Source organism: Passer domesticus, chromosome 2 (assembly GCF_036417665.1).
Source record: "Passer domesticus isolate bPasDom1 chromosome 2, bPasDom1.hap1, whole genome shotgun sequence".
Classification (NCBI taxonomy): domain Eukaryota; kingdom Metazoa; phylum Chordata; class Aves; order Passeriformes; family Passeridae; genus Passer; species Passer domesticus.
The window spans coordinates 113,359,055-113,383,274 of NC_087475.1; the positions used below are offsets into that span (position 1 = coordinate 113,359,055).

Below are 24,220 nucleotides of genomic sequence, written 5' to 3' on the forward strand. Positions count from 1 at the left end.
AGAGCAGTAAAGTACATAGGAATACATGTCTTAGCCTTCAGTGCTCTGCCATCACTGTGTATATTTTCAAGTTCCCTTCAGCTGCTGATCTTTCTTTTTCTTTCTTTGTATTCAGTTACATGCCTGAAGGCATATATCGGTTTGGTTTTACTAATTAATATTACTTGCAAAACACTTCATATTTTTGCAAAATCTGGCATGTAAGCTGAGAAGCTTCAGAAAACTGGGCAGATGTCTCTTTTTTCTTATGGGTTTTCAGTCAGTTGTGTGTTCTGACTGTGTGTGTTCTGGATGTGTATGTTCTGTACCTTGTTTTCCTCTGTTTTCTCCACTGGTGGAGCAGAAATAGTGACAGGGCAGGAACGTTGTGAATTTTTTTTCCCCTAAGTTTTGCAGTCAAGTCTGGGTATTGGTTAGAAAACCATAGAAATTGGCATAGGAACATAGAAATCTGAACACCCTTCTCAGGAACATTATCTACTGCCTACAACTACTATTTAATGGTGCATTCTGGTGGTGTTCAGTTGAGAGGATCTTAATTATATTAGTCAGAGTTGCCTTCAGAAGATAGCACCAAGGGCTTTTGGCTTGGCATACATCTCCAGTGCAAGAAATGAAAACGTGTGTCATTCTAAACAGATGTGTTTTTTGTTCTTTTTCTTTCCCTGTAGCCTCGTCATGTATTCAACATGCTGAAGAAGTACGTGCGTGCTGAGCAGAAAGACAGACAGCACACTCTCAAACACTTTGAACACGTCCGCATGGTAGACCCAAAGAAAGCTGCCCAAATCAGATCTCAGGTAATCCCCAGTGACGGTTACTGAGGTTGTGTTAGTTCATAACTATTGTGAAATTTCTGTCAACCCATTTTTTGTAAAATACCCAACTCCTTGCCATGGAGAGCTTTAAATGCAATCAAAACCAATCTGTTTTCCATCAGAAGATTAAGGCAAAGTGATAGAGTAATGTAGGCATGATTTTTCTTCTGAGAAGAAATGAATACAGGTTTTTGTCTATCTGGACCCTGATTACTTCATGGGCATGTTCTGAGGAGCCTTCCAGAGCATTAATGCTGAGAGCCTTTGTTAGTGCTTAGATAAATAATACCTCTGGGAAAACATCAGTATTAGATTTAGCAACAACATATGGTTGTGCTTTTCTCAGCTGAAGTGACAGAACCAGAAGCGGTGCAGCCATCTGACTGTGACCAACCTTTCTATAGTCATTGCAGAGGCACTTGTAACATCTATAAATGTGATTACTGCAATGCACTCGAGTTTAATGTGTTCTTTTAAAACAGACACTGTTGTTCATGGCATTAAACTGCTGAATGTTGCTATAGTCCTCAATGCATATGTTTTGGAACATCTTTTATCTTGTCTTCATAAATCATAGAGGGCAAGAAAACACCCAAGACTGAAGATGTAGTTGGCTTTCAAAACAGCAATTAAAATTGGAGTGACAATGGATAAGCTGTAAAAACAGTGTGCTGGAATCTGTGGAATCCTGCTGCTGTTCCAGCCACAGTTTTTTAATTGACTGACATCACTAAAAGAAAAATCAAAACCATGTACCTCCCTGGATGGCAGATTAGATTTTCAAACATCTGTTTCATCCAAATATGTACATTGAGATCATGCTGTTTTGAAATTGCTCGAGTGAGAAATGCACACTTCTAAAAGTCTTCTGCAGTGACTATTGTCTTTGTCTTGTCTTAAGCATCTATCATAATTTTTTCCCAAGTCCCATTGGATTATTTAACAATAAAAATCAGTGAAATTTTGCAGAGTGCAGGTTGTGTGGCACCACTAGTGAAGAGTAGAAACTGATGTATAAATACAAGAAGTGCAGTGAGTGTATTGTCTAACATGTCATTGTAGGAATGAGTATTGATATAGCATCTCTGTGTCTAGAATTGGTCAGGTGGTTGGGGAAATGTGGCCTGGGAGTTCTGTTTGTGAAATGTTTTTCAGTGAAAAATGGAAAACAAAATATTTTGTTCAATAGCATAAATATTTAGATTTGAAGAAATCATGCTGCTGTTTCATTAAAATTGCTGTCTGCAGCTCATTTTACTTGTTTGGCCTAATTATCTTGTCAGTCTTCTAAGATGCACCTCAATTTCTCCTTCTACTGAAGAAAGGTGATACTGGTGAAGAGTGCCCTGGGGGAGCACGTATCATGTGATGTCGTAACTCAACCCGCAACAGTGAGAGGGCACTTGAGGCAACAGAGCTGTAATCAAATGAGAGGATGCAGTAATGCTTCTGGGTGGAAATATTTTTGTTTGCAGCTGAAATGTTTGCAATTTGTAAATGTTAACCTGTTTTTTTCTTTAGAGAGCTGTTTCTTTTCACAGTATTTAGATTATGAGATAAATAAATAAATAATTCCAAACACCTGAAACATTTTGATGCAGCAATCACTGTGCCTCACTTGGTTTACATGTTACATGAAAACGTACAAGTATGGGCAAATGTAAATGTTGCTGAAAGAAGAATGAGGCTGTGGATTTATGCCACAGTAGTTACTTATGTGCATGTTCTGCCCCACAGCAGATGTAAACCCCTACTTTAAATTACTGCATTTCCATGGGATTTCAGGTGGCTATGGAGGAGAATCTAGAATAGCATTTTTTAGCAGCTGTGGGAGAGAGGTGAGTTTTGGAATAGGTTTGACAGTTTTGATACATAGAGCATATTGAAGTCTTATACCTGCACAAGTGAAAAAAGTCTTGCTTCCTGTAATCTGTGAAATTTGTGATAATGTCAAATTATCCATAGTATTCCCCTCCTTCGAATACTTTTGTTTCCATAGGTTATGACACATCTACGTGTGATATATGAACGCATGAACCAGTCTCTCTCCTTCCTCTACAATGTGCCTGCTGTGGCAGAGGAGATCCAGGATGAAGTTGGTATGCAAACTACTAATGTAGAAAAAGACATGTATTTCTGTGATGAGAAATTACCACCAAAAGCAAAAATACATAATCTCACTTTTCCTATTGATATACTACCTTAGCTGAAAAATAGAAGAGTAAACCTGGCAACATTCTTAAATTTTAAATTAAATTATAATGAACCCTTGGAAGACAAATCCTGTATAACCCATGCAGTGGCATCATCATACTGCTATAAATGTCTTCCCTGAAATATGTTAATTGACATTTGGAGCCTTCCGTTCTATAGGGATGCAGCAGTTGACTATGAGACTTAGGCAAACCCCATTCTTTGGATATTTAGTTTACCTGGTAAGTATTTACATGATATAGACCATTTGGAAATCCCAGAGCTAAAAAATTGGTTGCAGAACCGAGAGAAGTGTAGGCATGGACTTGGCAGTATCCTAGTGGTCATGCATTTTAGTTCTTGGTTAGTTATCAAATTGATATTGCTGCTCCTCCCATTTTTTCCAGCATACAAGCAGCAGACCTATGTTTGCCTCTTTTGTTGAGAGCTGTTAATGGCGGATAGCTGTGAGGGAGAATGGCCTTTCCTTCCATCCAAATTCCTGCCCTTGGCTGTGGCACTCCTGCAGCACAGAGATCTCCAGTACAGCACTCACACACTATTGCAGCAAGGCAACTGCACTCAGTTTTGGCTATCATGTTGCTAATGTTTGCCTTAAGAAAAATAACATATGGTTAAATGTAAAGATGAGAGATGGGACAGTCATTTTTGGAGCAGCTTTTTACACAAGTTGTGGCAGTAAGTGGCAGTTAATGTATTAATTTCACTAATAGCCAGGTTCAGCTGAATGAATAAGCCATCAATTTCTTCAAAATACAAGGGAGGGAGGCATACCACTGCAGTAATGATTAGGATGCATTTAAGACACAGGGAAGGATGGACAGGGAATAGTGGTGGATTGATTTGCCCAAAGCATGAGTTATGATGGAGATATGCTTCTGCTTGAGAGGGCTGGAGATGAGATCAAGAAATAGTGGAAGGGATTGGGAGGCAGCCAAAAGATAACTGGTTAGTAATTGCCCTTAACTGTGTGTTTCTACGCTCCACAATTATAAGGCACAATCAACAGTCTCAGTCTGTGGATGTAGTCATTCAGGGAGGAACAACATCCAAGTGATAATTTGAAAGCATGTAATAATTTCTGTAGAAAGAAGATGTCAGTACTCCGAGGTCTTTGAGATGCTCAGTTAGTTTTCTTTTTGCACTGCTGTCATTCCCTTGGGGTTTTTGCTTCAAATTTCAATTTCTTCTATTCTTGGTAATGTTAAGGCTTGTTGTTGAGGACATTCTTGTAAATTTTGTTCTCCTTTCTATGTACTGAAGTGGAACAAGAATTCCAGAATCTTTGAAGTGGCATGAGACCAAAAGTCTAGTAACTGCTGAGTGGTTTACAAGAATCTGACTCCTAATCTCAAATGTAATACTAATTTTTAGGGGCAAAAAAGAGCCTAAAATTACTAAAGTATTATTTCCTAATGCGTTTAGAGCAGCTAAGAAATCACAAAGAAAATGTTTGTTACAGTCTCTTGAGCAGTTTTTCCTTTTGAGGTTTAGGCTGTGCTAAAAACTGTTCAATGCATTGCAAAGTTTAAAGCAATTAAAACAAAGTTCTCATAATTGGGAGTTAGTGAGCAGCATAAACTAAAGTGCTGTCTCTTCTGGGTAAAATATCAGATCTAGATAAAATAGTTTTCCATAATGCAATGTCTTTCAGTATCAATGTTCTTCTTGTTGATAATATTGTCTGTATACTTTGTTTTACATGTTGATTTTAATGAACATTTGTGAAGCTCATTCCCATGTGTTCAAGAAGACGGTATCCTACTAGTTTTGAGCCTTGTAGCTCTGATCAGCCTGTTTCAATTTCTCTTCTGAAATTACTGAATTTCTTAGTCTCTGTACTCTTCCTAAACCCATGGAAAAGGACATCTATTACAGCTGTAAAATCTGTGGAGAAGTAAACTTCTAATAAAACTTCACTTTGTAGCATTCCCAAGAAATATTACAACACTCATTAAAAAGACAGATGTTTGATTAAATTCCTTTTGTTGGAATCATTGATTTAGAAAGTCCGAGTCAGTAGAAAATTTGAAAAATAAACGAGGTAAGAACATCTGACACAGAGTGTCTGACTAATAAATTACATATAGGGAGACACAGTTGAAAATAGTTCTAGTTCATTTTCTTTCTTGATTATAGTTTTAGTTTCTAGTTCCACTCTGCTGTAGAGTTCTTCATGAAAGGTTTTTACCTTGAGGAATGGATAATCTTTGCTTTAGATAACAGAGCTCTGACAAAAGTAGTTTTTCCCTGAATCGAACAAGTTGCTCTATAAGCAGCAATACAAATGATACCTAGTTTGCTATGAATTTGTCCCATGGGTTTAATTCTTCTTACATATAATGTGGTGCTGTTTTTCACTATATTTTTCCTATTGCTAAAAATATTATGACCTATTTTTGCACAGTTAATCAGATAAATCACAGTCCAGCTGTTGGACATTTGGAGTTTCCTTAAAATACAGACCGTGTTTGAAGTTTCTATCTTAAAAGGCAGGCTTACAGCCATTGTTTTAATGTGCAAAATCCAAAATAAAAAATCCTGCTTGTATGCTTAAAACAGGCTTTTATGCCTTTTAAAAGCAGCCTTTTCTTGTTATTTTCGTACGTCCAGCAAAGATGGTGGTAGGAATTTAGGGTAAAATTTAACAGAGTTTTAGTCCTTACCTGCAGAGTTTTAGTCCATCACCAGTGATGCCCACTGGCTTTAACAGTGAGTGTCACAGGAGCATAGATAGTTGGAAGACTCACAGCACTCCAGAGGGTAGAAAACAGCACTTAAATTAAGTGAGGGCTTTCATCCTAAGCATTTGACCATTGTGTAATGTGCAAATGCCCCATAAGGGTTTCAGGCACTGTAATGTAGCAGCGAATTCTAGATGTGTGAGGAAGGATATTGCTGGCTGTCTCTTGTTCGTGTTGGGCAGAGGAAAAGGAGCCAGTCTGAGAGTTGCAGAAAGAGGTCACCTGACCATGGTTGTTCTAAAAAAGCTTGGAAAGAATAAGCAGGTCGTTTGGGTAGGAGATGGGCATTCTGGCTGCAGATGATTTCTCAAGGGACAGTGATGCAAATGTGTTTAAAAAGAGGTTGCTCTCAGCAATTGATGTAGTTCTTGGTGATAAATGGAGTTTCTTATGAGCAGGAGTATGCCCCATGAATAGGAGAGTGGCACAAAAAGAAATCTGAGCAGATTATTTGCCTGCCTAGGTATTTGTACTCACCTTTTCTCTCTGATAAATCTCATATACTATTTAACATATATGGAAACACAGAAAATGCAATAGTAGGCTTTAAGCAAAATCAGTAGTTCCTTCAAGCACATCCTGCTTTAAATCCTTATTTGATTAGATTGCTTGTCCATCTATGTAAAAGACAATTTATAGCAGAGTGGCACAGCAGGCATAGCTTCTGAATCAGAAACTACGTCAGAGCTTTGTGCATCAGTCATGTGGGTAGACAGTGATCTGAATTTTTAATTCTGTGTTTGCTACTTTTTTCCAAAATGTGTCCTCAGCTTCAACTTTTCTAGCCCACCACTGAGGAAATATTAAGCACTGTAGCAGAACCACAGTAATATTGTACCTAAGCTCAGAAACATTCAGTTATGAGCAATAAGTAAAAGAATATTATTTCAACTGTCCCTTGACAGATAAAATCAAACTATTGTTATTTTATTATTCTGTTCCACTCTCCCCGTCCTGTTCTGCAGCATTTTTTGGGTGCCACACGCACATTACTTGCCTACAAGAGAAAGCAAACCCAGGCTGACCCCAAATCAGTGCCTGCTTTCAGATATATATAGTGTACTGTGGGTCAGGTGCTATTTTAAACATTTGTATGCTCCAACTTAGCATGACAAAATTTGAAACGAGACATTTGCCTCTTGACATTTGCCTTGCAAGTTCCTTTGAAGATTTTTGTAAGTGTTTTTAGAAGCAGCTGCAGACTCAAGATGTCTGAAGACTTCCTTTCTTTTAACACTTCCTCTTTAATCATCAGGCCCATACCTATCGGAGTGGAGGGCAAAGTTAGCGCTACCTCAGCTGGTTCTGGTCTTTCAGCATTTATTACCCTAATTTTTGGTTCTTTGTTTCTAGCTTGTAATTTTGGCCTGTAGTCAGTCCACAGCCTTTCTGCATTTCTTGCCATGAGTTGAATTCAGATGCTGTTTCCAGTCATTCTGTGGTATCCTTAAGAGGTTTAATAGTATTAGTTTCTTGCCGCAGGCTGACAGCTCAAAACCACAACCAGAGTGGTCTGGTGACTGATACTGCAAAAGCAAAACATGCTCTTGGAGGCTTTGCAAAAGCAAATTCTGTGTCTTGTCTTGCTTGGTTTCTTTTGTGATTGTTCTCTTCATCCTCTCCCTTAAAATGCTGTTTTGAATGTGTAATTAATAATGTCTGTCAGACTGCAATGGGGCTTCTCAGTGTCTTTTTTTTCTTTACTCTTCCTTGTTGTTGTCTTAAAATTTATCTGATGGGAAGAATTCCATCTTCAAAAATGTTAAAGATGTTGAAGCAATACTTAGGATTTCTGAACCTTTATTTGAAGTTGGGTTGTGCTATGAAGGTATCAGAATAATAAAGGGTAGTTGACTTACATTGACTCTTACATTACTTATATTACTTACATTGACTTACACTTGACAAGTCAAAAGCTTCTTTAAAGGTTTAGAAGAATATTGTAATGGGATCATAAAGAATGGTGTAGTCCATATCAAGTAAGAACAGTAATTACCTTGTTACTCTTATTTGAGTGTGTTAGACTAGAAAATTCTTGAAATTTATTTTTGTTTGTAGAGTTGGCAGCTCTAGGCTGCTTAATAGGAGCCAGTTCTAGTCTTCCTCTAAAACTAGACGCAAAAATACTGGTAGTATCTGATTGATGCTATAATGTCAGGCATCAGAGTGCTAATAATGCCTTAATTATTTTTTTTTCTAGTAAAGTAAAACAGTGTTTTTGAGGCATGGGTAAATGAATTAGCACTCCATGATTTACCTGCACTGAGACAGACCACGTTCAGTGAACTGGCATAGAGCAAAATAAAGAAGTCACCAGTGGTGCTCATCATCAGGGAGTTGGATTTTGCACTAGTTGATGAATGTGCTTCATCCAGACAATATAGAGTGAGCATTTGCAGTAGTTGCAAAAACCCATTGCTGGGGAAAGTTGGACAATTTCTGTTCAGTTTTATACTTTCTGCTATTCTGGAGAACAGTGGAATTGTCATTTTTAGATTGCCCCAGGCACTTGGCTAGTACTGTGTAGGGGAGTGTTCAATATTGGATGCAACGAAACATTATCTTTGCCAAAGCAGAAGTATTGAATTTCCACCCTCATCTCTTTAAAACCAGCACATTTTTCTGTGACAGCAAGTATTCCACTGAGAACTTTAAACAGTTTGTGGAAGTAGGACACTAGTATGTAGGTCTTAGCAAAGGTTCTGTAAAACCTGCCTTCTACTTTTAAATAGCCTGTTTGGTGTGTCTGGGCTGTGTCATACAAGCCCATGTTCCTGCCCTTCTGCTCTGCCCTTTGTGCCCATAAGTGTAATGCAACTGGAACAAGCAGTCAGAAGCAGCCTTCAGAGAATGTGTATTTGCACAGGTATGCTGAAGTGACTTCCAGCACTAACTACGCCTGTGTTTTCTCCCCATAATTGATTTGACATATTTATGTGTGTCCAGTAACCTCAGCTTTTCAAAGAAAAATTTGAATTTTCTGTGGTTATTTACCTTTAATATTCTCCCTTGAAGGCCTATAGCATTCAGTCAAAAATATGGTTTGTTAGGATTCTAGCAAAATATATATTGTTGCACCAGTGGTTAAAAATAGCAGAGTCCTTCCACAAAAGCAGATTAATTCTGTGTTAAACTTTCCACAGCAACATTGAGATAGATTTTTGTATGCTTAAATATTGACATATGGCCCAGGTGGAGAGCCTGATGAGTAATTAAGACCTTTTCCACCCAAGGACATTGGTTTTTAAAGCATTTGACTAATTCATATACATATATATATGTATATATATATATATATATACGCACACACTCTGAAGCTTTCTTTTTCCCCCAAGTGTTGTTTTTTTTTTAATCATCGCAAGCCTATGGCTTTTACTAAGCTATCCGTTTTGCCCCTTTGTTATCTCTGTAAAATATTCTTACAATTATTTAAATACCATAAATAATAAGATGTCATTTGTTGGAGCAAGGTGATGTATGACGTTTATGTAGGGAATCAGCCAATGTCACAGAAGCACAGAATGCCTGAGGTTGGACTGAACCTCTGGAGGGTGGAGGACATCTGCTCCATTCCCTCTGCTAAAGCAAGGCCACCCAGAGCCAGCTGCCAGTGTTTGGTCACCCTCACAGTGAAAAAGCATTTTTAAGAGACTCAGCTCTGTCTGCTAGTAAGATATGACCTTTGTTTCAGTAGAGGAGAGAAGGAAAAAAATCCTGGAAATAAATCCAACATTTTCTTCCTCTAAACATCTCTCTTTTTTTTGTCAAGATTATTTAACTGTCAAAGAAAATTAGGTGGAGAACTGTAGATGATTAAAATAGATATAAATGCACATCACTGACGCTGATGTTCTCAAGTGCTTTCATTAGCAATGTACTATATCCTCCCCATCTTTTTATAGCTAAATGGGCTATTGTGTGCTATCATGGGCACTAATGTTCTCCAGAAAAGACATGAATCCTGATTTTTGTGTGCACAAGCCTTCTTCCCATCTCATAAATATTGTGAACATGACTTCAGTCAGTAAAAGAGCCAGTTTCCTCCAGGGCACACAGATACTGGGAAAAGGATAAATTACTTCAGGTGGCTTTGGATTGAGGTGGTTTTTCCTTAAAGGAAAGATAAGGAACATATTGTTTTCCAGTTCAGAAATATAATCAGAATAAAAACTTAATAGAAGTGACTAAGTTTATTAAGATAATATTTTCCTTTGGTTCTGAATAATACTCTTCTGTTTCACTTGCACTTTAAAAAATCTCATCTCATGATCCACGTTAGAACTGAAAACTGATAAAAATCATGGACTTGTAAATTATAAACAAAGTAATTTTTACATTTTCTGAGCATCTGCTATTTCAGTGAGTATTTAAATGTTTCACTCTAAATAATTCATCTATTTGCAGGAGAGGTTAAAGGTGTTGCCTTGGTTTTTTTCAGGAGCTGATGGTGAGAGCACTCTGCCCTGCATTGATAGATCCTTCTTGATGACCTTATTCTGTAACCTTTCCATTACTTCAACCTGAAGTATTTTTTCTTAGACACTTCTCTTTTGATAAAAAGTTGCCATCCCTACTACAGGTCCCACAGGGAGTTCATGATCATGAGACCACTCTGGGCTCACAGTGGCAACAGGTTGAGGCTGAGACAGCGTCTACTTAACATCTTCTTTTGATACCCCTCTGGAAGAATCTACAGTCATCTTGTGCACAATAGAAAAAAGTGCATTAGACTTTGAATAATTGTCCAATTATTGGTTGTATTCTTTCCTGGTTTTTCTTATTTTATTGGATACTTGTGAATTTGATCAGGATTCTTCTTAATCACCAGTCATTTTCTGGTGTCATGAATACAATAGACTGGGAAATTCTGTCTTGGAGAGCCTTGTTTCTACAAGGAGTAGGGTTACAATTATATGAAGATGTTGTATTTAAAGGAATGTTTATGTTATTTTAAATTGGTATACTGGATATATTTTATTTTAAAAAAGCATTATAGGTCAGGATTACCTTATAGCTACAGATTTGCTCATAAACATCTAGTTGAATTATTTCCTGTTCTGTTCTGTCTTCAGTGAAAAGTCTAAAGCCAAGCACTCACTTTTGAGATGATGCAGAAAAAGCATGTGGTGATACCAACATGTTCTCTTTACAGCCTGAACCAACATGTTCTTTCTAAAGGCTTTTTTTAAGTCTGCTTTTAGTCTTAAGAAGCAGAATGGCTTCTCAGCCTTTCTCATTAGTATTTCCTGATAATTGCTTCTAGTGTTATGCTTTAAGGAGCTCATATGTTAGTTTATCATGTGCTAAATTTAAGATGTCCTTTTTTTTTAAAATTGGATAGATAACTAAAGTCTGAAAACATCTTCCAGTTGTCCAACTTTCAGATGTGAACTGAGAGCAGGTGACTTTCCAAATGCATAACTCCAGTCAGAGGGGAGACTCTGGCTTTGTAAAATGTTGCCTGCTTACAGAAATCTCACAAAACTGAGCTATTGGAGATTTTTTTTTTATACACTGAATATATGTATATTTTTTTTCATAAATATGTCATTTTAAATCAAGCTCATTATGTCAATGTCCACGAGTACTGAAGCAGCCTAAAATTGTGGGATCACAAACACAATCTTCTGCTTCATTTGTGTTGTTGAATGATGGATTTTCTTTTCCCAGATAACGTGTTTTGGAAACACAGTTGTGTCATTCTGTGTGATTCACTCTAAGATCAGATTCCTAGTAGGAGGTCTTGGACTGTGAAAGAAACAAAGGAATCATCCTGATTCTTACCTGCCTGTAAATTTCAAGTCTCCATTGACAAGCAGTTACATACTGGTTATATTAGCACAAGATAATATAGTTTTGTCTATAATATATTACAGATCTAGTGTGTCAGTCTCTGGAATTGTTATCCAAAGGGATTTAAACACTGAAGTCTGAACTGCATCACTGTGGGCAGGTATCCTGAGGGGGATGGCAAAATAAGCCTGTAATGCCAATGGTGTACTAAATTTTGTTTTGAAGCACAGCTTGCTTTCCAGAAGCGCAGAGGGAAAATTTCACAGCTGTTTATTATGGACAAGAGTATCTATAGTGTTCTTCTTTGGCAAGTTGTTACTGTTGGGATAAAAAAGGAAAAAAATACAGAGGATATGTGATTCTACAGAATGGCTGGGTTGATGGAGATGTTGCAGTAATGTTCTGTCAGTTCCCATGCACATGGGAATGCAAATAATCTTTCATCAATGCAGCTTTCTCCTGCCTGTGATTCTCATACACCCAACTTCACTTTAAAAATGAATAGTGGTGCTTGGGCAGGGTTCCAGTTCTTGCTCTGTTCTGCTTCCTCCTTTTAGATCATGTGTATGAAAAACAGCAGAAAAGGCATCAGAACTGGCCACATCCCACTTCATGGATATATTTGGTAGATTTAATAAATGCATCTGTTTAGATTACTCTGGCAGCCTAGGATATATCTGGCCTATCAAACACTAAAACTGCAGTTAATAAATAGGCAAAATACTTATTATCTGGAGCAAGCACTGACAATTCAGTTCTGTGAGTTTGGATTTAAATTTAAAGATATTCTCTTTTGACCATCAACTGCTGATGCCTCCTTTGGGCTTGCCTAGAAACAGAGGCCAGACAAAGTTAAAAGGATAAAAGCAGATATATTTAATGAAGAGCCTTCAGGTACATTAAGGGCAGGTGAATCCTCCCCAAGGGGCTACACCCAAAATGTATCCATCCTGACTATGAATAATGGTCAGGAGCTTTTCAGACAGATATGTTTGGTTGATTAGCATATCGGGTGTTAATCCTCCAATTACAGCTTCAGTTAATGAAGTCATATTCCCTGAGTTTGCTTCCCTCTCCCCTGATTCACTTTTGTTTATATTTTTCGGGGCCTGAGGCAGGTGGTGTCCTTGGATCTCAGGCCTAGAGGGATTGCTTTGTCTGACCAAAATATGAAGAGAATTAACTAACACTCTATATGGAGTTCAGAGTTATACACTAATGCAGTATAGGATAAAAAATACAAAAGCTAAAATCTTTAAGCATCAGTGCAACAAGTAAATGTTCAGATTTTTATATTATTTTATGGATTATTGAGTGCTTCCAAGATGACACATCAAAAATTGTTGCGGTATTCACAATCTGACCTTGAGAAGTGTTTGTAGAAAATGATAGGTAACTGACTTTTTTCAGGTGTCAGAAAGTGGTAGTTTTAGGTCCTACTGCAGTTTTAAATTGTATTGTGTATTGTAAGTTTGGCAAGTAAATAGAATTATTTTTATCAGTAAATAAGACGCCCAAAAATATAAATAAAGTGAATAATTATTTTTCAGAAAATTAGACAATAAAATTCTCTAGCAATATTTCCTATAATTTTTTTTTGCAGAGTGGTTTCACTTATAAGCCTTATCAGATACTTAAGAGGGAAAGATACTTGGCTTTTTCTACTTTACACAAGCCTGAGCAGGAATAATGATTGCTGATTCATCTGACTGTAATATCAGTGACAACTGGTCAGGCTGTTTATTTGTTTTAATTTAGACTCTTCAGCCTATTTTAAAGCACTTAATGATATGTTAATTTGGAATTAAACATGGAGTTAAGTTTAAATTTGGGGAGTTTGTCACAGTGCCTTCTGTGGATCAGGATGATGTTGTACTATATATGTTCTTGATCATGGTATAATTTCAGTTCAATATAAATTAAATTTTTCCCCAAGTATTTTTTTAATATTATCTTGTCTACCTTCATATTAGGTTGTTTCCATGTCTTACTTGGAGAGGACCTGTCTAATTTAACCAAATTGAATGAGGAGGGGATGAGAGGACGGGAAAGAGAAACTGACAAAAAGGCATGTTGTGAAAGGGAAGAGCAGGGTCTTTAATTTCTGTTAAGTAAATAACTCCTAAAGATGATACAAGCTTCAATAATCCCTGCTTTGAAGTGAGGAGGAAATGCAATTAGTAATCAGATGACTGGCTGTTAAATACAAAAAAAATTATTTATGTGCACTTAGCTATAGCCATATATTGAGATTTAATTTTAGTTAATAGATAGTTTGTGTAGTTGTCAGTAGTTGTAGTTGTAGTTGTGTTGTGTCTGTAGGAATTGAAGTTTCTGTCACTGAAGGCAAAGAGTGTCATACCAGGCTTCTAGGAAATTAGACACAATTTCAGACCATAAGTTTCATAGCAGGCTGATTAAATGGTGTGAAAATTGTCATGAACCTTTGCTCAGAGTGCTCAGTGATTGCATTGCCACGTGCAAAACTAAATTTGCATTGAAGTCCATCCCTAAGGAAGAGACACTGAGGTCATTTGGAAATCAATCATTACTTGGTGATAAGTTTATATCCTGAATTGGTAATCCAATTTAAAGCTTTAATTTTCAACTTTAAAGACTGAATTTTCCTGAACTGGATTACCCAAGCTTTAAAGACTGTTCTGTACCAGAAAACCTGTGATTTACCTGCACATGGACAATGTCTCTGTATATTAATTAAACATCTTTGAGAGTTTTAATGATATAAGACACAATGTCTGCAAGGTAGATGTAACTGAAACATTCTTCCATGTACCAGCTGACAGGAGGAAATTCACTTGGGTTGTTTTTATTATGTGATTCAGAAAACAGCAAAATCTGCATGTGCTGAAATAGAAGGAGCAAAAAATGGGAAAGAAATGGAAGTACTAAAGTTGTGATTTTTCTTTTTTTTAATTTAGTAGAAGCATGTTCTTTTTAGCATGGTTCTAATTATTGCAGCTATTCTCAAATTCAAATGTGTGTTTTTTCTGAAGTTAGGTTTTCTTTTTTTCTAAACTTAAGTTTTCTTAGCCATCAAGGTGTTATCTAAGGCTATGGGATGCTTATTCTCTTATTAACTTCTAGAAGAAATATTTTAGCTCAACTGTTTCATGATATCTTAAATGTTCATTTTCTGAGAATTTGAAAAGGGCAAACTCTTTTCAACTTATTGAATGACATTTTCATACATATAGGAAATTTCTAAAATATGGAGGGTTTTGGCTGCTAGTGGTGGTATCTCTGAAGGACAGAAAATAACTATGAAATGCTTTTTTCCATGGTTTTTGCTCTGTCTCCCTTTAGCCGTGAGGGAGAGACACATTGCGCTGAAACAGTTTCCAGACAGAAAGACCTGTGGCATAATTTCACAGGCTGTCGAGGAGGTGAGAAGAAAACTTAGATCTGGTGGTGTGGTCACAATCCTCTGTCAGTATGGATCTGAGCACTGAAGGTTGGGCTCATTTCCAGAATTTGACAGGAATGGTCCACCATATCACTCCTCTTTCAACATCCTCAAACCGTGCAGGCAACAAAGGCACTTCCCTACCCTCCAGCAGGCAGTTCACTTTCAATAACCTTCTCATCAGTCTCTCTTCATTATATTTGATTTGTACTATACAAATGAATTTGTTCAGCGCTGAATACCACAGAATTGTGTTTTGTAGCTTGATAATGTTATAATTATGACTCATGGCAGTATGCAACATCATGATCATACAGTGTTTGATTCAGCAAAACATCTAAAAATATCAAAACACTTGAAATTCAGTGGAGCTTCACTCTTTGTGATACGGCACAGGAGATCTTGTTTTCATATTTACCAATTTGGGAGAATTTTGATTGATACAGCTGAAAAAATACAGGCACTTAAAGTTAGTTTAAACCTGACTGCATTACATCAGTGCAACTGATTTAGAAGATAACATTGAATTAGCCCGTAAAGTAAGCATACAATTGAAAGGTGCAGCTAAACATGTTACCTCTTGCGGCATCCACTGTGATAAATGATTGTGGTGATGTCCTTAGTGAGTCCTAATTGACATACAACATGTGCATGATTTAAGCTGCCTTCAGACTGGGTTAAGGCAGTATGTGTGCCAGTGCAAATGAAGCTGTTGCTGTGACTCAATTGCTCAGTAATTTCTGCTGTTAGGAAGAACAGGGAGGTTGCTGACAGTTTTTAGTTTTGTCATTTTGAAAGCACATGCTCAAAAGCAAGTAACTTTGGGAAAAACACATCTTCAGTTGAGACTGAATGGTCACTGATGATAAGTGAGGCAATAATACTCAGCATTTGTACAAGTTTATTTGAGCTGCTTCCAAGCCCATCTCTATTGGAACAAATATATATTTTACCATGTAAATGGCATTTTACAAAGGAAGTTTGATGTTGGGTCAAAACTATGGCATATAATTTGGTGGTATTTTAACTAGTCCTAATTAGAGGTATTTTGGGCACACTTCATTTCTAATCTGGTTTAAGAAGTTGTTTCCTAGAACTCCACAATTACAATTGCCAATTTTAAGGCTTATTCTCACTAAATTCAAGAGTTTTGGCACATAATCGTGATTGCAGAGCTTTGCATCTTGTAGGTGGACTCCTTGAAAACACAACAAATGTTATAATTATTTTTGGAAATTTTAAACAAACTATGAACTAAATAAAATTTATGGTTTGAAAGGTAGTTAATGGGTTGTTGGTATTCCAGGACAGCCAGAGAAGCTGTTCCATATGAATTTCTTGTCATTATAGCTAGGCCAGTTAAGGGCTGGGAAGTATGTCCCATAGTTCAACACTGGAAACAATGTTGTGTGGCAGTAAAATTAGATAAAGTTTTAACATAACATGGGTTTGCCACTCTGAGACTCTGTCAACTTTGTTGGGATTTGTCATAATATCTTTTCTAGCACAGTGCTATCTGCAAAGATTTGCAAATAGATCTGTAGTCTTGGGGCACTGTAGACAAATAGCTTCTAACAATACAGTATCTGCCAGAAGATTTTGTGGTAAATTTAATTTCTTTCCTTCAGCTCTTTCTTTGCTTTTGGCTCCATTTGCCTCTTTGTGGGATAAAAGAATAGTCTTGAAAGTAGTTTGGAGTAGTATCACACTTTTATCCAGTTCTCCAAACATATTTCACTTCAATTTTTCTAGATGCTGTTGTTGGGGAATATTGACCCATGAGGAGGAGGCCTGCAGTGAGTCCAAGAATTAGTGAAACTTGCTTAGGTGCTATGAGAAGTCCAAGAAGCATCTTATTAAAATGCTAGAAGTGAGCCTGTCTCTCATCCTGAAAAAGAAAAAGTTTAGGTGCCTGAAGGAGAATTTTGAGTGTCTGGAGGAGAAGCAGCAATTGTGTGTCCTCACACCAAATCCAGAGCTAGTGGGAGGTCTGAGGTCCCAACCGAGTGTGGTCTTTTCCTAAGGTCATGGTTGCTTTTGAGCACATGCTCTCAGAGGGACAGAAAGATTTGACATCCTCTTTATTTTTCTCAATGCCAAGGCTTAGCAGAATGCTACAAGGAGATAATAAGCCAAGCAAAAAAACATTTATTATAGGAAAATTCTCAGAGTGTTTTTGTCCTGTTGGTTTGATGTGAGATGAAATTTTGAGGAGCAGCCTAGGATCTCTCTCTTTTCAGCACCTAATGATAAGATATTAATAGTACAAATAAATCCCCTGAAACAGTCTTGAAAGCACATCCTAGCCTCTAGCTGTGTCTGTACTCCCTGCTTATTTAGGGATTTGTCTTTTGCACAGTGGGGGAATTGAGTTGGCAGCTGCAGACAGAGAAATTACTGTGTCAATGAATAGAGGTATGGCTTTCCATTAGCCTAACTGATGGTTCAAGTAGCCATCGATACTTGGAACAAAATCAGCCCTGAAAAATTGATCTTGGACTTTGCCGGTAGTATCAATAACTGGAAATCCTGAGGCAAACTATTTCAGCAGTTTAACAATTGAAGCAATTGTTTGTGAATCATTTACTCAATGCAGACACAGCTGCTTCAGTGTGATGGATTCCAGCAGTTTCTATGCCAGGCACTTCCAATTTCTCACTGTCATTCAGTGTCTGATTCATCCTGTCAGATGGGCTTGACTCATGTAGCCATTGTTTCCCCGTTTGTAAAATGGATGTGATCATAATCTGCTAGTTGTAATATCTGTCTGCCTCACTTGAGCTATTGTGCAGGTCAGTTCCTTTCCATGCTGTACGCCACAGCTGGGTGGAAAACAAAGGAGCTGGCAACGATGTGCTCCCACTTGGGTAGCCTTGAGAGAGACTTTGTGTGTGATCACTCCCAGCCCTCAGAAATTTGAGTATAATGATTGTACCATGATGGGAGTTTGGAACCCCTCTCTGTCAGCCTGGCAGGCACAGCCATGCCTGCACCGTGGCCTCTCCTGAGTTCTGTACCAGTCCTGGTGCTGCTTCTCCACTGCCAGAGCTTCCCCTCTGTGCACTGTTTGTCCCTTTCCAAGGGCAGACTCAGTGTCTGCAGGTGACACGGAGTATGTCAGCAGCAGAGTATGGACAGGAGTTGTACAGGGTAGGCACTGCAAGGGCAAAGGAGAGCCTGGGGCACAGCTCCTCCAGCCACAGCTTCACCATCCTCTGCCACTGCTGCCTGAGCTCCAGGTCTCTACAGTTGCCCCACACCACCCTCTGGGGATGGGGAGAACAGCAGGAACAAGGGGAGCTGTGCCCCAAAACCATTCCAATGCCCCAGTTTGGAAAGGTCTGTGGTCACAAAGATGCTCAGTACTGTAACACTCTGTCGTGTGGTCCATGATGATATGTAGTAGTGTTCTCAGCTGCTGTCATCTGTGGCACCCTGCAAGGTACATGGACACCAGACTGCTCCCTCAGGCCACTAAAATCCAGCTCTTTTTTGTAAAGTCTTTTCATCCATATCTAATGAAAATTAACATGTCATGTGATAATGTCTGCTCAGAATACCAAGGTACTTCACCTGTCTCTTTTGATGAAAGGACGTTGTTTAATTTGAAAAAGGAGTAGTGCAAGTACAGTTTGGAGGCAAAATCAGATTTAACTTCAATGCTGAAGATTTAGTAGGTGTCATAAAATAGTATTGGTTTCAGTAAAATGAAAATTCAGTGTAATTGACATAGGCTTCTATACTGTCCTAGTAAGTAATTGTAATGGGCAAATTAAATCACAGAATTCAATTCTGTATTCATATTAGTCTTACCATCTGCTCAAGTAATTACTGTTTAAACTGGAAAATTTATTTTAAAACATTATTTTGTAAGATTCAGAACCTCTGTTTGCTCCAGAGCTGAGGTTGCAACATTCTTTTTATTTTTGATGCTCTGAATTCAGTGTTATGGGAATAGGGTGGCAGAGAATTTCATCAGCTGTCTCAAGGTGGCCTTTGAGAGATGAATTACAGAGCAGAGCCCTACTGCATCATCACTGATAGAGGCACTGAAGCAGTGGCATCTCTAATGCTCTTGAGGTGGTAAGGGTCCTTTCTGAGGTGATGCATGGTTACCTTGTACTTCTGTGGTATGAAGCTTCATGGTGTAAAGCTGGGAGAAACATAACATTCAAAAGATTTTGCTGAGGTTTTCTAAAGCTGTGGTGTGTATAGAAACTTAGATGCCCTTCATCCCTGATATTACTAGGAAATGAGTGAGCCTTTATGGAGTTCCAAAGAGGGTTTAGCAGCAGAGTGGTGATTCATGTCCCTGACTTTCTACAGGGTAGAGATGTGGGTGTGAAGTAGTGACAGTCAGGGGGTTCCTAATGAAATGCAGAGAAGACAGTCCTAATAAAAGCTGTTGTATCATCAGCTGCTATGTGTGTTCTCATGTGGTCACTTGCACTCTACTACAATCTTCTATTATGAACTATTAATTCTGTGGTACTTGCTCACTATTGGTGCCTTATTAGTAATTATTGGTCTGCATTGCAATTTCTTGCTTGAATGTGCTCTTGTGCAGCAGGTTCCCTCAAAATACTTGCAAATAGTATGTTTTTCCTACAAAACCAGGTGTCAGTGAAGCAGGGGGGATCAAGAATGGAATTGTAGAATAGTTTTGGTGGGAAGGGACCTTTAAAGATCTTCTAGTCCAGCCCTCTCTGCAATGAGCAAGGACATCTTCTTGGTCAGAGCTCTGTCCAGCCTGGCCTTGAATGCTGCCAGGTACAGAGCATCTACCACCACCCTCCTTGTAAAAACTTTCTTTCTTATATCTCACATAAATTTACTCTCCTCCAGTTAAAAACCATCACCCCATGTCCTGTTGCTAAAGGCCCTGATAACAAGTTTGGCCCTTCTTTCTTATAGGCCGCCTCTAAGTATTGAAAGGCCACAGTAGGGTCTTCTAGGACCTTTCTCTTCAGGCTGAACAGCCCCAGGTGTCTCAGCCTGTCTTCACAGCAGAGGTGCTTCAGCCTTCTGATAAACTCTGTGGCCCTCTGGACTCACTCCAACATGTCCATGTCTTTTCTGCGCTGAGAGTAGAGGAACTTTGGTGTGAGAAGGGAGTAGGAATAATGAAGCACACGCTACCTCTGAGCTTATTTTTAACACGGAGTTGAACAGTCTGTCCTATACACCTGATGGAAATGAAAAGTGCTTTGATTGTTCTCATCTTGCTTCAAGAAAAAAAACTCCAAAGCGTAGATAATACTGCGTAGCATTAGATGCTGGTAGCTTGTAAGATAATTTGCCTGCTACTACTACTAGTACTAGATGTCTACTACTGCTTTTTAACAAAGAACTACTTCAGTGTTATGATGAAGTTACATATGTTAAAAAACCAAATGTTTCTTCAGATTTGATATGTTATAGTAAACCCAATTTAATACAGTGACTGTAGTGGAGATTTAGGATTTAAGAGTTGTGTTGAGCTTGGCAGTGAGCATTAAAAGGAAGGAGAAATTACAAAGACATTCCTTCCTGTGGATCTCTCGCCAGTTGACTTACATAAGCATGATGTTGAGTTGAAGGGAATTGTTTTGTGCTTCCTTTCCAAGTGGTTGGGAAGAGCCAAGGAATGTATATAGCACAGACCTATATCTGTTATGTGGTGGAAATGTGGGTAGGAAACAGTATTGAGCAATTGTGGTTGATGTTTCAAAAAATGCCTTAGCTGCAGTGCTTATCATGGGGTTCTGACTATTCCAAGCCTTAATATTTTTATTTATTGTAGAAAAACAGTATCTCACAGCAGTGAATTCTTACTTGAGTAGCATTGAAAATAGGTCCTTAGATATGCTGGCTCTTTCAAATAATTTCTGCATTGAAATTTCCTTGCAGATGAATTACTTCAGAAAGAACAAAACTACTCTGATGATGTTTTGGCCAATATGATCAGCGAACCCAGAATCAGCTATGGAAATGATGCTCTTATGCCTTCATTGACGGAAACAAAGACTACAGTTGAGCTTCTTCCAGTGGATGGAGACTTCAACCTAGATGACCTTCAGCCGTGGCATCCCTTTGGAGTTGACTCTGTTCCAGCCAATACTGAAAATGAAGGTAAGTACAATAGGGGCAGAAACCACAGAACTTTCTGAGCTGAGCTTTGTGGTTTCTGTTTACATTATTCCCTGAAAATAATATTTTTCTTGTAAGTAAGTGTAAGTGGGATAGAGGTTCTGAAATGTGCATTTGGAACTGGTCTGCTGTGTCAGTTGTGTCTCTTTGATGGAATAGAAAGTCCTGACTAAAATCTGTAATTTAGACACACAATAAATTTCAGAGTTGAGCTTACTTGCCTTCAGAAACAAACCATAATAAAGTCTAGGAGATTATGAGTAATAGTCTTATACATGACAATGACTGAAGGGAGATAGATAAGTTGTTAGATTTGTGCCATGATGAAATGAGTGTTTTATTTAAGGTAGAGCTTTTTATTTGCTGGCATGAAAATTATTACAGTTCCAGCATGATCCTAGCAGACAGATAATGTTATTTCACTCCCTACACTGGTTGTCTGGAATGTACTGCAGAAATGTTCCTACATGCACGTCAGTACAACTTGGCTAGTGAAAATGTTTTCCCTGAGGAGTATTATATGTTGTTCATGGACTGCTTCAATGAAGTGACTGCATGCTACTTGAATAGTCCATGTAGAATCTGGAATTGGTAGTTCACTTAGACGTTGGAGCCAATAAATCAGAAACCTGAGGGACTTCAGTCATGTCATTCAAGTTCCTCCTCTTCTTGCCTTTGTTTTCCTTTCTTCAACTGCACTGTTACTAGTGCTAAGTTAATCACATCAGTAAAAGTTTGATACTGCCAAGCCACAGTACATACAGAGCCTGGAACTGCAGAAGTCTTCTGAGGCAAATCTGTGATTTGTAGCTGAACTGCACAGACATTAACATTCTCCTCAAGCCTTTTGAAACCACTGGCTTAGGCTGTACCTGCTCTCAGAATGAGTTCTGAGATCATTCTTACGCAGTTAGTCTCATTCCAGCACGGTATGTGAGTGAGTGTGAGCAACTGGGAGTGTGGGACATGGATTTGCCAGGTCTTGTGTTGGTGCCAGGTGAAGTCAGTGGAATCAGAAATAGATTTGCAATCAAAGTTTGTCCCAAGGAGTCAGAGAAGCCTAGCATCAGGCAAAATAAAAGACCGCACACAGGTCAGTGAGGCAGATATTTAGCAGATCTGAGAGGAAGAGGAGAGGCTGGTCAGGAATAGGGCTAAAATCAGAGTACCAGTGAGTCAGCACTGCAAGTTAGGGGCCAAGTAAAAGAGCAGAGCCAGAGCAAACTCAACAGACCCGCTGGCAGAAAGAACCAGAAGGCAGGAGACTGTGACAAGGACTCCAGCTGTGTCTGAAGGGCACTTGCAGCCAGGTGGCATGCCAGGCAGAGAGAGCAGCTGGCTGGAGCACGTCAGGCACTGGCAAGGGGTACAGATGGCTCACAGCCTGGCAGGCTGAACCTCATTTTCCTGGGGAAGGAGCTGCAGCTTTCTCTAACCCTAGTGCGTGTGTCAAGGCTCTCTGCCAGGAGCAGGTCACAGTCTAGCTCATGTCTGTCCTGCAGGAATTTTCAACTGCAGTTCTTGCTCCAGTTTTTTTCCATAGCTGAGGCATCCAGGGCATCCAGTTTCTATATCTGTTGCCTGCTTTCATAAAACATGGTGGGGATTCATTGTTTTTGATGTCTTTCCTCCTAGCTTCCAAAATAAATTGATTTCAGTCACCAGGTTTAGAAGTTATTAGGTAGACAGGTACCCCCAGATATTCCCATAGTTTAATCACACAAGCATATTTTTCTTTCAGAAAGCTGTCTAAGCTCAGGATCTAATAATGAAAGGTACTTCAAAGTGACACTGAATTCCCACAGGCAACTATACTGAACATGGTTCTCCGTTTAAAATGTATGGCAGCAAATAAGAAATAAAACTCTCCTGCCTGGAATGCCATTCTTAATTATTAGGCCTGTGTGTTTTAATGCAGTATGTGCTTTGTTGCAGCACTTACTCTTTCATGATTCCAAGTTGTTGGGGTTTAGTTTTGGCTTTTTATATCAGGATTGTATTGTCTTTGTCATGAACTTATTGCAACAGTCAGTTCAGTTAGGCCAACCATTATAATTGTTCAAGTATGCACACTTAGAAGTGGAAATCATTTGGTGACTTACACCTCTTCAAGTTGTTCCTGTTTCCCCTTACAATTCTCTGTCCACTACCCAAACCACAACGTTCCTAATGTGATCATGCCAAGAATACCTTCTTTCTTTAGAGACCATTTCTCTAATTATGTCCATAGCATCAAAGAGGAATTTCACTGCTTTGTTTTTTTCCTTTGTGTTTGTCTTCCACCTTGTTGTTCCAGAACCCCAGGACTGGCTGTGCCATTTGTCTTCACTTCCCATGCCTGTTTTCTTCTTTGATAGTGGTATTACTTCAGCCTTTGTCTACCTTGCTTCCAAAAATACGTTTCTGTCTTCTTATAAAATGGTTTGGAAGTAGCAAAAAGTTAATAACAATTGACATACTTTTCTCCTCCTTTTTTTCTCCCACTGATGAACCGATGAAGTTAAAATACCACAACCCTTCCCCGTAACATTTCTTGTTATTATTAGTTCCTATGCCTGTTTCCTTCCATGGCCATGACCCAATCTCAGGTTTCACCCAGAAATATTAATAATGTATTGGACTGGTATGTTGCCATGTAATTTTAAGGTTTTATAACTCCATTTGAAATTTTCCCAATGTAAACTGCATGTTTTTAAGAACAGGTTTTATGTTCTTTGTTATTTTATGTTTTTTTATAGTTTATTTTCCTAGAATTGCTTTTACTGACTAAGTGAAAAATAGTCTAAAAATAAATAGCCTTTGAAAGTCTAACATTACTCAGTATTTTCTGCAAGTATATTCTCACTTGTTTTCCCCCAAAGTAGTTTCCCTGGAAATGTCAACAGGAGTTAATCTGAAGCAGCACGTAATATACTGTATAGCTGTTCAGCATGCTGCAACACAAGTTAGGTTAACAAAGAAAACACTTTCTGAGAACTGTACAGAGTACCATGAAAAATGTCAGGAAACTGTAGTTCAGCAATGCAAAATGCATCTTCAGAGGGACCCCCAACAAACCCCCAACAGCCGTGAAGCTCTGACACTGCCAAGCCCTCTGG

At 38.4% G+C, this 24,220-nt stretch overlaps 1 protein-coding gene across 4 annotated transcripts in view; it reads left to right on the forward strand.

Annotated features, from left to right (window-relative positions):
• Positions 1 to 24,220, forward strand: part of APP (amyloid beta precursor protein) — a 183,243-nt gene that overhangs the window by 131,645 nt on the left and 27,378 nt on the right. For all 4 annotated transcript variants that reach the window (XM_064410851.1, XM_064410853.1, XM_064410854.1 and 1 more), the window contains 3 exons: positions 672 to 800; positions 2,818 to 2,917; positions 20,883 to 21,104. In XM_064410851.1, the coding sequence (XP_064266921.1) occupies positions 672 to 800; positions 2,818 to 2,917; positions 20,883 to 21,104 (451 nt within the window). The remainder of the gene's footprint in view (positions 1 to 671; positions 801 to 2,817; positions 2,918 to 20,882; positions 21,105 to 24,220) is intronic.